Source organism: Sphaerodactylus townsendi, linkage group LG07, assembly GCF_021028975.2.
Source record: "Sphaerodactylus townsendi isolate TG3544 linkage group LG07, MPM_Stown_v2.3, whole genome shotgun sequence".
Lineage (NCBI taxonomy): Eukaryota > Metazoa > Chordata > Lepidosauria > Squamata > Sphaerodactylidae > Sphaerodactylus > Sphaerodactylus townsendi.
In genome coordinates this window covers 123,984,427-123,999,115 of record NC_059431.1, presented here as the reverse complement: position 1 = coordinate 123,999,115, position 14,689 = coordinate 123,984,427, and the positions used below count along the sequence as shown (strand labels likewise).

General features: G+C 64.5%; 2 protein-coding genes across 2 annotated transcripts in view; one reads left to right on the top strand and one right to left on the bottom strand.

The window, feature by feature from the left end:
• Positions 1 to 12,250, top strand: part of TRPC4 (transient receptor potential cation channel subfamily C member 4) — an 88,741-nt gene extending 76,491 nt beyond the window's left edge. The window contains exon 4 of the mRNA XM_048502579.1: positions 12,117 to 12,250. Coding sequence (XP_048358536.1) covers positions 12,117 to 12,138 — 22 coding nt within the window. The 3' untranslated portion in view covers positions 12,139 to 12,250. The remainder of the gene's footprint in view (positions 1 to 12,116) is intronic.
• The window catches only part of EXOSC8 (exosome component 8), a 675,700-nt gene that overhangs the window by 182,604 nt on the left and 478,407 nt on the right, over positions 1 to 14,689 (bottom strand). The window lies entirely within an intron of this gene.

Sequence of the window (14,689 nt, the reverse complement as noted above, 5' to 3'; positions counted from 1 at the left end):
GGGGGGGGGGGGTGGGGGGGGGGGGGGGTGGGGGGGGGGGGGGGTGGGGGGGGGGGGGGGTGGGGGGGGGGGGGGGTGGGGGGGGGGGGGGGTGGGGGGGGGGGGGGGTGGGGGGGGGGGGGGGTGGGGGGGGGGGGGGGTGGGGGGGGGGGGGGGTGGGGGGGGGGGGGGGTGGGGGGGGGGGGGGGTGGGGGGGGGGGGGGGTGGGGGGGGGGGGGGGTGGGGGGGGGGGGGGGTGGGGGGGGGGGGGGGTGGGGGGGGGGGGGGGTGGGGGGGGGGGGGGGTGGGGGGGGGGGGGGGTGGGGGGGGGGGGGGGTGGGGGGGGGGGGGGGTGGGGGGGGGGGGGGGTGGGGGGGGGGGGGGGTGGGGGGGGGGGGGGGTGGGGGGGGGGGGGGGTGGGGGGGGGGGGGGGTGGGGGGGGGGGGGGGTGGGGGGGGGGGGGGGTGGGGGGGGGGGGGGGTGGGGGGGGGGGGGGGTGGGGGGGGGGGGGGGTGGGGGGGGGGGGGGGTGGGGGGGGGGGGGGGTGGGGGGGGGGGGGGGTGGGGGGGGGGGGGGGTGGGGGGGGGGGGGGGTGGGGGGGGGGGGGGGTGGGGGGGGGGGGGGGTGGGGGGGGGGGGGGGTGGGGGGGGGGGGGGGTGGGGGGGGGGGGGGGTGGGGGGGGGGGGGGGTGGGGGGGGGGGGGGGTGGGGGGGGGGGGGGGTGGGGGGGGGGGGGGGTGGGGGGGGGGGGGGGTGGGGGGGGGGGGGGGTGGGGGGGGGGGGGGGTGGGGGGGGGGGGGGGTGGGGGGGGGGGGGGGTGGGGGGGGGGGGGGGTGGGGGGGGGGGGGGGTGGGGGGGGGGGGGGGTGGGGGGGGGGGGGGGTGGGGGGGGGGGGGGGTGGGGGGGGGGGGGGGTGGGGGGGGGGGGGGGTGGGGGGGGGGGGGGGTGGGGGGGGGGGGGGGTGGGGGGGGGGGGGGGTGGGGGGGGGGGGGGGTGGGGGGGGGGGGGGGTGGGGGGGGGGGGGGGTGGGGGGGGGGGGGGGTGGGGGGGGGGGGGGGTGGGGGGGGGGGGGGGTGGGGGGGGGGGGGGGTGGGGGGGGGGGGGGGTGGGGGGGGGGGGGGGTGGGGGGGGGGGGGGGTGGGGGGGGGGGGGGGTGGGGGGGGGGGGGGGTGGGGGGGGGGGGGGGTGGGGGGGGGGGGGGGTGGGGGGGGGGGGGGGTGGGGGGGGGGGGGGGTGGGGGGGGGGGGGGGTGGGGGGGGGGGGGGGTGGGGGGGGGGGGGGGTGGGGGGGGGGGGGGGTGGGGGGGGGGGGGGGTGGGGGGGGGGGGGGGTGGGGGGGGGGGGGGGTGGGGGGGGGGGGGGGTGGGGGGGGGGGGGGGTGGGGGGGGGGGGGGGTGGGGGGGGGGGGGGGTGGGGGGGGGGGGGGGTGGGGGGGGGGGGGGGTGGGGGGGGGGGGGGGTGGGGGGGGGGGGGGGTGGGGGGGGGGGGGGGTGGGGGGGGGGGGGGGTGGGGGGGGGGGGGGGTGGGGGGGGGGGGGGGTGGGGGGGGGGGGGGGTGGGGGGGGGGGGGGGTGGGGGGGGGGGGGGGTGGGGGGGGGGGGGGGTGGGGGGGGGGGGGGGTGGGGGGGGGGGGGGGTGGGGGGGGGGGGGGGTGGGGGGGGGGGGGGGTGGGGGGGGGGGGGGGTGGGGGGGGGGGGGGGTGGGGGGGGGGGGGGGTGGGGGGGGGGGGGGGTGGGGGGGGGGGGGGGTGGGGGGGGGGGGGGGTGGGGGGGGGGGGGGGTGGGGGGGGGGGGGGGTGGGGGGGGGGGGGGGTGGGGGGGGGGGGGGGTGGGGGGGGGGGGGGGTGGGGGGGGGGGGGGGTGGGGGGGGGGGGGGGTGGGGGGGGGGGGGGGTGGGGGGGGGGGGGGGTGGGGGGGGGGGGGGGTGGGGGGGGGGGGGGGTGGGGGGGGGGGGGGGTGGGGGGGGGGGGGGGTGGGGGGGGGGGGGGGTGGGGGGGGGGGGGGGTGGGGGGGGGGGGGGGTGGGGGGGGGGGGGGGTGGGGGGGGGGGGGGGTGGGGGGGGGGGGGGGTGGGGGGGGGGGGGGGTGGGGGGGGGGGGGGGTGGGGGGGGGGGGGGGTGGGGGGGGGGGGGGGTGGGGGGGGGGGGGGGTGGGGGGGGGGGGGGGTGGGGGGGGGGGGGGGTGGGGGGGGGGGGGGGTGGGGGGGGGGGGGGGTGGGGGGGGGGGGGGGTGGGGGGGGGGGGGGGTGGGGGGGGGGGGGGGTGGGGGGGGGGGGGGGTGGGGGGGGGGGGGGGTGGGGGGGGGGGGGGGTGGGGGGGGGGGGGGGTGGGGGGGGGGGGGGGTGGGGGGGGGGGGGGGTGGGGGGGGGGGGGGGTGGGGGGGGGGGGGGGTGGGGGGGGGGGGGGGTGGGGGGGGGGGGGGGTGGGGGGGGGGGGGGGTGGGGGGGGGGGGGGGTGGGGGGGGGGGGGGGTGGGGGGGGGGGGGGGTGGGGGGGGGGGGGGGTGGGGGGGGGGGGGGGTGGGGGGGGGGGGGGGTGGGGGGGGGGGGGGGTGGGGGGGGGGGGGGGTGGGGGGGGGGGGGGGTGGGGGGGGGGGGGGGTGGGGGGGGGGGGGGGTGGGGGGGGGGGGGGGTGGGGGGGGGGGGGGGTGGGGGGGGGGGGGGGTGGGGGGGGGGGGGGGTGGGGGGGGGGGGGGGTGGGGGGGGGGGGGGGTGGGGGGGGGGGGGGGTGGGGGGGGGGGGGGGTGGGGGGGGGGGGGGGTGGGGGGGGGGGGGGGTGGGGGGGGGGGGGGGTGGGGGGGGGGGGGGGTGGGGGGGGGGGGGGGTGGGGGGGGGGGGGGGTGGGGGGGGGGGGGGGTGGGGGGGGGGGGGGGTGGGGGGGGGGGGGGGTGGGGGGGGGGGGGGGTGGGGGGGGGGGGGGGTGGGGGGGGGGGGGGGTGGGGGGGGGGGGGGGTGGGGGGGGGGGGGGGTGGGGGGGGGGGGGGGTGGGGGGGGGGGGGGGTGGGGGGGGGGGGGGGTGGGGGGGGGGGGGGGTGGGGGGGGGGGGGGGTGGGGGGGGGGGGGGGTGGGGGGGGGGGGGGGTGGGGGGGGGGGGGGGTGGGGGGGGGGGGGGGTGGGGGGGGGGGGGGGTGGGGGGGGGGGGGGGTGGGGGGGGGGGGGGGTGGGGGGGGGGGGGGGTGGGGGGGGGGGGGGGTGGGGGGGGGGGGGGGTGGGGGGGGGGGGGGGTGGGGGGGGGGGGGGGTGGGGGGGGGGGGGGGTGGGGGGGGGGGGGGGTGGGGGGGGGGGGGGGTGGGGGGGGGGGGGGGTGGGGGGGGGGGGGGGTGGGGGGGGGGGGGGGTGGGGGGGGGGGGGGGTGGGGGGGGGGGGGGGTGGGGGGGGGGGGGGGTGGGGGGGGGGGGGGGTGGGGGGGGGGGGGGGTGGGGGGGGGGGGGGGTGGGGGGGGGGGGGGGTGGGGGGGGGGGGGGGTGGGGGGGGGGGGGGGTGGGGGGGGGGGGGGGTGGGGGGGGGGGGGGGTGGGGGGGGGGGGGGGTGGGGGGGGGGGGGGGTGGGGGGGGGGGGGGGTGGGGGGGGGGGGGGGTGGGGGGGGGGGGGGGTGGGGGGGGGGGGGGGTGGGGGGGGGGGGGGGTGGGGGGGGGGGGGGGTGGGGGGGGGGGGGGGTGGGGGGGGGGGGGGGTGGGGGGGGGGGGGGGTGGGGGGGGGGGGGGGTGGGGGGGGGGGGGGGTGGGGGGGGGGGGGGGTGGGGGGGGGGGGGGGTGGGGGGGGGGGGGGGTGGGGGGGGGGGGGGGTGGGGGGGGGGGGGGGTGGGGGGGGGGGGGGGTGGGGGGGGGGGGGGGTGGGGGGGGGGGGGGGTGGGGGGGGGGGGGGGTGGGGGGGGGGGGGGGTGGGGGGGGGGGGGGGTGGGGGGGGGGGGGGGTGGGGGGGGGGGGGGGTGGGGGGGGGGGGGGGTGGGGGGGGGGGGGGGTGGGGGGGGGGGGGGGTGGGGGGGGGGGGGGGTGGGGGGGGGGGGGGGTGGGGGGGGGGGGGGGTGGGGGGGGGGGGGGGTGGGGGGGGGGGGGGGTGGGGGGGGGGGGGGGTGGGGGGGGGGGGGGGTGGGGGGGGGGGGGGGTGGGGGGGGGGGGGGGTGGGGGGGGGGGGGGGTGGGGGGGGGGGGGGGTGGGGGGGGGGGGGGGTGGGGGGGGGGGGGGGTGGGGGGGGGGGGGGGTGGGGGGGGGGGGGGGTGGGGGGGGGGGGGGGTGGGGGGGGGGGGGGGTGGGGGGGGGGGGGGGTGGGGGGGGGGGGGGGTGGGGGGGGGGGGGGGTGGGGGGGGGGGGGGGTGGGGGGGGGGGGGGGTGGGGGGGGGGGGGGGTGGGGGGGGGGGGGGGTGGGGGGGGGGGGGGGTGGGGGGGGGGGGGGGTGGGGGGGGGGGGGGGTGGGGGGGGGGGGGGGTGGGGGGGGGGGGGGGTGGGGGGGGGGGGGGGTGGGGGGGGGGGGGGGTGGGGGGGGGGGGGGGTGGGGGGGGGGGGGGGTGGGGGGGGGGGGGGGTGGGGGGGGGGGGGGGTGGGGGGGGGGGGGGGTGGGGGGGGGGGGGGGTGGGGGGGGGGGGGGGTGGGGGGGGGGGGGGGTGGGGGGGGGGGGGGGTGGGGGGGGGGGGGGGTGGGGGGGGGGGGGGGTGGGGGGGGGGGGGGGTGGGGGGGGGGGGGGGTGGGGGGGGGGGGGGGTGGGGGGGGGGGGGGGTGGGGGGGGGGGGGGGTGGGGGGGGGGGGGGGTGGGGGGGGGGGGGGGTGGGGGGGGGGGGGGGTGGGGGGGGGGGGGGGTGGGGGGGGGGGGGGGTGGGGGGGGGGGGGGGTGGGGGGGGGGGGGGGTGGGGGGGGGGGGGGGTGGGGGGGGGGGGGGGTGGGGGGGGGGGGGGGTGGGGGGGGGGGGGGGTGGGGGGGGGGGGGGGTGGGGGGGGGGGGGGGTGGGGGGGGGGGGGGGTGGGGGGGGGGGGGGGTGGGGGGGGGGGGGGGTGGGGGGGGGGGGGGGTGGGGGGGGGGGGGGGTGGGGGGGGGGGGGGGTGGGGGGGGGGGGGGGTGGGGGGGGGGGGGGGTGGGGGGGGGGGGGGGTGGGGGGGGGGGGGGGTGGGGGGGGGGGGGGGTGGGGGGGGGGGGGGGTGGGGGGGGGGGGGGGTGGGGGGGGGGGGGGGTGGGGGGGGGGGGGGGTGGGGGGGGGGGGGGGTGGGGGGGGGGGGGGGTGGGGGGGGGGGGGGGTGGGGGGGGGGGGGGGTGGGGGGGGGGGGGGGTGGGGGGGGGGGGGGGTGGGGGGGGGGGGGGGTGGGGGGGGGGGGGGGTGGGGGGGGGGGGGGGTGGGGGGGGGGGGGGGTGGGGGGGGGGGGGGGTGGGGGGGGGGGGGGGTGGGGGGGGGGGGGGGTGGGGGGGGGGGGGGGTGGGGGGGGGGGGGGGTGGGGGGGGGGGGGGGTGGGGGGGGGGGGGGGTGGGGGGGGGGGGGGGTGGGGGGGGGGGGGGGTGGGGGGGGGGGGGGGTGGGGGGGGGGGGGGGTGGGGGGGGGGGGGGGTGGGGGGGGGGGGGGGTGGGGGGGGGGGGGGGTGGGGGGGGGGGGGGGTGGGGGGGGGGGGGGGTGGGGGGGGGGGGGGGTGGGGGGGGGGGGGGGTGGGGGGGGGGGGGGGTGGGGGGGGGGGGGGGTGGGGGGGGGGGGGGGTGGGGGGGGGGGGGGGTGGGGGGGGGGGGGGGTGGGGGGTGGGAGGGATGGTGGGGTGGAGGGGTGGGGGGGGGGGGGGGTGGGGGGGGGGGAGGGTGGGTGGGGGGTGGGATGGGTGGGGGGGGGGGGGGGGGGGGGGTGGGGGGGAGGGGGGGGTGGGGGGGAAGGGGGAGTGGGAGGGGGGTGGGGGGAGGGGGGGGGGGTGGGGGGGGGTGGGGGGGTGGGGGGGGGGGGGGGGTTGGGTGAGGGGGAGGGAGGGGGGGGGGGGAGGGGGGTTGGGGAGTGGGGGGGGGGGGGGGTGGGGGTGTGAGACAGGATGCTAGACTAGCTGGACCACTGGTCTGATTCAGCAGGACTCTTCTGATGTTCTTATGAATGCCTTGGCCCCTATACTCTGCTGTTGTCTCTTCAGAGGAACTGGTTGGCCACTGTGTGAGACAGGATGCTGGACAACTGGACCACTGGTCTGATTCAGCGGAGCTCTTCTGATGTTCTTATGAAGGCCTTGGCCTCTATTCCCCATTGTTGTCCCTTCAGAGGAACTGGTTGGCCACTATGTGAGACAGGATGCTGGTGTAACAAACTGAGTCCATACAATAGAATCTTCATGAAAGCAGAAAGATCTTTAATATGGCTAGATGAAACATGGTCCTTGAGAGAACTAAACTTCAAAAGTACATTAAGACATGGAGAGAACTTTTGGGTCCGCCTATTTTAGATACTTTCACACACAAGGCTAGACCAGTCTGGGAATAGCGCCAAGCAAGAGATAACACAAACTATAACAGTAAAAACAGGTGTCAACAAGAAACCGTCACATTCCAATCCCCTCTTTCCAGCTGGACTAGATGAACCACTTTTCTGATTCAGCAGGGCTCTTCTGATGTTCTGATGAAGGCCTTGGCCCTTATACTCTGTTGTCCCTTCAGAGAAACTGGTTGGCCACTGTGTGAGACAGGATGCTGGACTAGATGGACCACTGGGACACTCTATAGGATTTTCCTGGACATATCTAACTGCACAGTGGGAAAACAGAACATTCCCCGGATATAGCAAGACAGATTTCATGCAGCCCCCCTCCCCAAAAAAACCCTTCTGAATTCTACCTTAGGAGTAACACTATCCCCCAGTTTTCTTTGCACAATCCATTAATGCTTGGACTAATCCTTTGTTGATGGATGTGAACCATGTGCATTAAATTGCCATTTTTCCATTTATATTCTTTAAGAGCTCCAAATTAGACTAGGATTAATGGCTTATGCTCTCTCCAGGAGAACCTTGATGCTCTATTAGTGTCCCTGTGAGCTCCTCCAGAGTCATTATTTTCAACCTTATGTCAGGCGTGGGGAACAATGTTGTAACCTTTTAAAATACACCCTTATTATTGACAAGCAAAGCTCCTTGTATGCATGAGATCCAGTTAGTCCTTCCCCAAGAAGGTGCATTTTGCATCAGGTATGTCTGTTGCTGAAAAGAAAGACATCATTCATGACAGACACAGATCAGGAACAATCTTCACCAACAACCAAATGGCACTTTCTGCAATTTCCCTCATAAGCGTGAGACCCCAGTCCCAAAATAAAGCGACCTGCAGTTTTTCTTTTTAAAATGTAAGACTTTATTGAGAACTGAAGCATGCGAGAGATAGACGAATTCTGAGTAATATAGAAAGAACAAAACCTTAGATCCCTGCTGCTCTTGGCCCGCCCCCTTGCCGGGCCCCAGAGCCGCAGTTACAGTAAGATAACAAAGGGAAGAATACCAAGATTCAAATACAGAGTTAACATTACAAAAGGCAGGGCTTGGCCACACCTTGGAGACCTGTGGCTGCATTTTAGCTTTTGTTTCCTGGAAGGCTAGAAGCGGGAGGGGGGTTGAGCCAAGGGGACCAACCTGATAATAAGAACATAAGAAAGAGCCTGCTGGATCAGACCAGAGTCCATCTAGTCCAGCACTCTGCTACTCGCAGTGGCCCACCAGGTGCCTTTGGGAGCTCACATGCAGGATGTGAAAGCAACGGCCTTCTGCTGCTGCTGCTTCCGAGCCTCACTATGTGCCTCACTTTACATTTTGCTACATTGAACTGCATTTGCCATTTCTTAGCCCACTCACCTAATTTATAAAGGTCTGCTTGGAACTCTTCACAATCCTTCGCAACTCTTCACCACCCTACATAATTTGGTATCATCCGCAAACTTGGCCACCATACTACCCACCCCTACTTCCAGGTCATTTATTAATAGGTTAAAGAGCACTGGTCCCAAAATGGATCCTTGGGGGACACCACTCCCTACATCTCTCCACTGTGAGAACTTCTCATTTACACCCACCCTTTGGTTCCTGTTTCTCAACCAGTTTTTAATCCATAGGAGGACTTCCCCTCTTATTCCTTGGTTGCTGAGTTTTCTCAATAGTCTCTGGTGAGGAACTTGGTCAAAAGCCTTTTAGAAATCCAAGTAGACAATGTCCACTGGTTCCCCCTTATCCACATGCCTGTTTACACCCTCAAAGAACTCTAGTAAGTTTGTAAGGCAGGACTTGCTTCTGCAAAAATCATGCTGACTCTTCCTCAGGAGGTCTTGCTTTTCTACATGTTTTGTAATTTTAGCTTTAACTATAGATTCTTCTAATTTACCAGGAACAGATGTCAAACTGACTGGCCTGTAATTTCCTGGGTCCCCCCTAGATTCTTTCTTAAAGTTTGGTGTGACATTGGCTATCTTCCAGTCTTCAGGGATGGAGGCAGATTTCAGGGATAAGTTGCATATTAAAGTGAGAAGATCAGCAATTTCATGCTTGAGCTCTTTAAGAACTCTTGGGTGAATGCAATCTGGGCCAGGGGGTTTGGTAGAATTTAGTTTATCAATGGATGCCAGGACTTCTTCCTTGTCTACCACTATCTTCACTAGTTCCTTGGATTTGCCTCCTAAGAAGCTTGGTTCAGGTGCAGGAATTTTCCTCACCTCCTTTTGGGTGGAGACAGATGCAAAGAATTAATTCAGCATCTCTGCAATCTCCCTGTCCTCCTTTAGCACACCTTTTGTTCCTTCGTCATCTAATGGGCCTACCGCTTCCTACTTTTGATGTACTTGAAGAACTGTTTGCTGCTGGTCTTGATGTTCACAGCCATGCGTTCCTCATAACCCTTTTTTGCTTCCCTTACAGCTAACTTGCTTCTCTTTTGCCACCATTTGTGTCCCTTTTTGTATTCTTCATCAGTTGAGCTGGACTTCCATTTTCTAAAAGACACCTTCTTTTTTCTGATAATTTCCTCAACCTCCCTTGTTAACCATGGTGCCTTTCTTATGGACTGGGTGCTGCCTTTCCTAACCTGCGGAACACATTCCAGCTGAGCTTTGATTACTGTGTCATTCAATTCAATATTACTGTGTCATTCAAGCTTTTATTACTGTGCCATTCAATCAGATGAGATGAAAGGGCCATTGTTGCTACACTTTTGGTGGTCTTGTGTAAAGAGGTTCATTAGTAGAAAGGTACAGTCAGTTGACTTCCAAATAGTCTCCTGCCTACATAGAGGTGGTGGTGGAAATTGCTTTCAGCGTTGTGTCTGTCAATCTTCTCCCAATAGCAAAACTCAGGCCCCTTCCACAAATGCAGAATAATGCACTTTCAATCCACTTTCAATGCACTTTGCAGCTGGATTTTACTGTGTGGACTAGCAAAATCCACTTGTAAACAATTGTGAAAGTGGATTGAAAGTGCATTATTCTGCATGTGCGGAAGGGCCCCAAAAGGTTGCAGAAAGGTATGAACTGGCATGCTCCAAAAGTATTGCTGTATGTGGCATTCACACATGCAGTTGCAAGCTATGTGTTCCAGCCAAAACATTCCTCAAGTACCCCCTGCCCCTAACGGTTGTTCCCCAAAACAAAAAAATTCTCAGCAGCTCAATGCATACTTAAACCACAGCGCAGCTCTCTCCAAGGTCAGAGTCTGATAAGCACCAGGTGATGTCTGGATGGCCCAAGGAAGTCGGCATTGCAGTTCTAAACAAAGCAATGGATCTTTGGTGCCACATTCTCCTGGGGTTGGGCTTGACACTCAAACCATAGCCAACTTACGATGATACTGATGGGGTTTTCAAGGCAAGAGATGTTTGGAGGTAGTTTGCCATTGCTTGCCTCTGTGTAGGATCTCTGGATTTCCCCATTTAAATCAAGTCTCAGGTGACTTTTTGCAAACCTGTAGAGTTCTCAAGATCATAGACAAACAGGTGTACCTTGGTATTCCTTGGAAGTTGTCATCCAAGCCAACATATGGGCGAATTATCCTCCAGCACTCTGGAGCATGATGGGACCGGAAATGCTTCGGGGCAAGAAATCTTGTCCCGATGCATTTCCTCTTTTCAGCACGCTGGGAGAGAAGGCACACGGGGGGAAAAACCTTGTCCTGACACACTTCCTCTTTATGGCATTCCGAGAGAGTAAAACTTGTACCAATCAGGCTACAATAATAACTTCAAAAATTTGTTCTCCCACTGGAGCAGCAATTTACTTATAAGTTATACTTATAAGTAACCAATTTACTTATAAGTTATACTTATAAGTAACCAAAATAATTTTATAATTTTTCAAACAGTAACAAGATGTTTTGGAAAAAATTGTTTACATTCTCCCATTGGAGTTATGAAAAGAACTTTTTTATACATACAGGTTAGAACCTGCACGGCAGTATAATTTGAATACAAAAATAACAGCACCAAAATAATTTTATAATTTTTCAAACAGTAACAAGATGTTTAGGAAAAATTGTTTACATTCTCCCATTGGAGTAACGAAAAAAACCATGGTGACCCAAGGGTTTTCAGGTCGAAGTCATATTGGTGTTTACTGTTATAGCCACAAACCTTAACAACAACACATAAAACCATATTAATAAAAGAAAAACAATACGATAAAATATACAACAAGATGAAACACAATCATCAATTCCATAAACAGAACCAAGTCTGTTTTTGAGAGTTGCCATGCACAAACCATTTCCTTCATATAATGGATAAATACATAAAAGAGGCAACCCTAAATGTAATCGATGGATTTACAACTGCCAGAAGCAAACAGATGACATCCTCATCTGACCCCCCAAAAATTGTGGAATAACTGAATTCAGTCTCAATCATATGATGGAAAATGAAAAAAATAACGAGAAAGATTTTCAATGTGGTTAGAGGCACGTGGGCAGAGATAGAGATCTGGATAAATGCTATTACATCTGCCCTGAATGTATGCCAGAGGCATTGTTTGAAAATGGGTGCTCATAGGTGCTCCTCTTTATGACAAGGCAAAGACAAACAGAGGTGGTTTGCTATTGCTGGTGTAGCAACCATGGACTTATGTGCTGGTCTTCACATTCAAATAACAACCAGGGCCAGCCCGGCACCTGCATAGCAGTCTACTGCAGTTCATGAAACTAAATTGTATGGCATGAGAGGCAGAAGAGAAGCCATTGCGTTTTTTTATTGAAAGAAGGCACAATCCACAGGAAAATTCTCCTTCACAAGTCTGTTGGTGCAGAGATTTTGGGGCGGAGCAGGGGGGAACTGTGCCCAGGGCACACGTGTGCCCTGTGCCCCTACCATGCCCATGCCCATGCCATGCCCCCGCAACACCCTCTTCCATGCCCTTGCCACACCCCCACAGGAGCGCACACCCAGTGTGCACCCTTGGCGCTATGCCACTGGCACGAAGTAATCTCTTTCAGGAAAATGCTCTTAGAACACCTTGGTTATTGTGCAGAACAATATAAAAAGAATCCTGTGTAGATTGGCCAAAACCTGGTAAGTAACCTCAACAGAACAAATAATACAGTCTTGAATCTGAACTGTGATTCTTTATTCGGCAACTCACTTTTGTCCTAATGTTTCATTAGCCATTTTGAGATGAGCTCGCAGCAGAATGTTAATCACTTAGAAGCTCGAGAGTCTGATGGTGAATGAGCATACATTGAGGATGATAACAAAACAGAGCTAGAACCAGCAGCCTGTCTCTATAGCATCTCTGTGGCCCCTTCCTCACATGCAGAATAATGCGCTTTCGGTCCATTTTCACAATTGTTTCAAAGTGGATTTTGCTATTCTGCATGGTAAAATCCAACTGCAAAGTGCATTGAAAGTGCATTATTCTGCATGTGTGAAACAGGCCTGTGTGTGTGCTGTTTCATTGCAAGGAAGAGTGAAATTACACTGATTATGTTCACAGGTTGAAGTCATTTTGCTGGATGAAAGCAAGTTGAAGATTAAACAGTTCAGACTCCAGACTTTGTTATATATTCTCTTGAAATTACTTGCCAATTTTTGGGCAATCTACACTGGATTCTTTTTGCATTGTCTCTTTACTGTCTAGTCCCTTGTTTGTTATTGGTTATTATGGAAACATGAGCTGCATGCCACAAAAGACTGAGCTACAAGAGTTGGGTTCTTGTTATAGCTAAACTTTGTTTTATATATTTGCAGGATTTATATGGGGCGAAATTAAACAAATGTGGGATGGTGGACTTCAGGATTATATTCACGACTGGTGGAACCTGATGGACTTTGTAATGAATTCTTTATACCTGGCAACCATTTCGTTGAAAATTGTTGCTTATTCAAAGGTAACTAACCTAATGCAATGTTGTTTGTAAGTGAGATTTGAGGCATTCCCTCTGCGATGTAATTCTGTTGTACCTTTGATTCCCCAAATGCGGTGTTTTATAGCACCCTCATGGTGCCCACTAGCTCCTCTTTGCCATTGAACAGTTGCTCCATCATGAGGGTCAACAAAAGAAAGATGAGAAAAGATTTTCTTGACAAAAAAAATCTTGGATTCATTGTGAATAGACATGTTTGAATCACAGTTTGGAAGCACTTTGAGAGACCAAGTGCCCAAATTGCAACCCAAAACCCACTTATTTATCGCAAAGTGCCAACACGGCAATTTAACCTGAATACTGAGGTTTTCGTTTAGAAAAGACGGTTGGCTCCGAGGCGCGCGTTACTCGGGAGTAAGCTTGGTGAAGCAACCGTGCAATGCTTCGAATGGGTGAATCACGACCCTAGGAGGGTTTACTCAGAAGCAAGCCCCATTGCCAGCAACCAAGCTTACTCCCAGGTAAAGAATCATGCCCAGGCTAGCTTAGATGGGTGTGTGTGTGGGGGGATTTTCCGGCCCCCCCATGATGAACTCTGTGCACGTGTGCCCACAGAAAGGGCTCTGAGTGCCACCTCTGCCACCCGTGCCATAGGTTCGCCACCACTGTTTTATAGTGATGCAAACTTTTTGAGCAGGCATAATGCCACTAACTTCCTGTCATTGGGGAGCAGCAGGACTCACAGTTGCCAGAGTCTGTGGCAGAAATTCAGGCTTCTTCCCTGTCTCTGGGCTGCTGCCTTCTGGGGAGCAGCAGTGGCGTAGTGGCTTAGAGCAGTGGCTAATAGCAGGTGCACTCTGATCTGGAGGAACCGGGTTTGATTTACAGCTCTGCCGCTTGAGCTGTGGAGGCTTATCTGGGGAATTCAGATTAGCCTGTGCACTCCCACACACGCCAGCTGGGTGACCTTAGGCTAGTCACAGCTCTATGGAGCTCTCTCAGCCCCACCCACCTCACAGGGTGTTTGTTGTAAGGGGGAAGGGCAAGGAGATTGTCAGCCCCTTTGAGTCTCCTACAGGAGAGAAAGGGGGGATATAAATCCAAACTCCTCCTCCTCCTCCTCCTCCTCCTCCTCCTCCTTCTCCTCTTCTTCTTCTTCTTCTTCTTCTTCTTCTTCTTCTTCTTCTTCTTCTTCTTCTTCTTCTTCTTCTTCTTCTTCTTCTTCTTCTTCTTCTTCTTCTTCTTCTTCTTCTTCTTCACGCAGTGGGCGGGGGTCACCCCCACCGAGGCACACCAAAGAGGCCTTGATTGCTCTGAACGGTGGTCTGAACATGTCCCATCTGGGTTGGCCAATGCCGGTTGTGGCTTCACAGCCATGGATCACAAGAAAGGTCGACTATCCGGTTAATACAAAACTGCAGTTTTATCTGCACATCGAGCTCCCTCCATAGGATGAACATCTGAGGACATTTGAGGGGACCAAAGAAGGTTCTGATGTGACCAGTAATATTTTGTGTGGAGGGGTTTGCTTGTGTCACCACCCCCAGTTTGGCTAAAGTTGAAATTTTGGTGCAAGCTTAGAATCCCATTTAGATTGAAAATCATCATTCAGAGTCAACGGGGCCAGGCCAAGTGGGTGAAAAAAATAGCCTGACAGCCCCATCCAAAGGGTGGGGGGGACCTGTTTGTAGAAGCAGCACGTGGCCACACCAGCAGATTTGCCATCCCAGGGCATTTGCCCCGGCGGAGGCACAAAACAGCTGGTGCATGGCCACTGCAGCCCTCCCCAGCTCTGGGACATGGCACTGGATGTGGTGCCAGCATCTCCGCACATCTGCTACCCCCACCGGCATAGCAGAGGCAGTAGTGTAAGTCTATCCTGCCCAATAGGGGCTTCCTGGTGGCAGGGAGGCTTTTCGGCTTTTAAAGCTTTCCCACACCACTGGGAAGTGATGGGATAGCACTGCAGCCTGCCACCTCTGAGTTTCAATGGGACTGTAATGCTGTCTTACAGCAGACCTGGGCATTATACGGCCCGCGGGCCACATCCGGCCCGCTGGATGACCCTGACTGGCCCCCCTGCCTTTTGGCCCGGCCCTCCACAATATTTTCTGTTTCTTATGCGGCCCCATGGAAAAAATAATTGCCCACCCCTGTCTTACAGCAACGGAGACAGCATGTCGTTTCGGCCAGTGAGAGATGCAGGGGGCAACTCTGCCGTCCCGTTTCTCCCCAAGCGCTTTTATTGACCGTTTACAAGAGGAAAAACAAACAGGGCAGGCAGGCAGGGGAAACACAATACAGTGGACAGGGCAAAAGGGCGCAGGGGGATTTGGGCAGGGGATATGGCATTTGCACGTACACACACTGGAGCCAGAGGGTCTGCAATGTCAGCAGTTTTATCCGAAACCACACTTTGGAAGGAGAGGTCAGTCGGGGGAGTGTGAGAGACCCTTT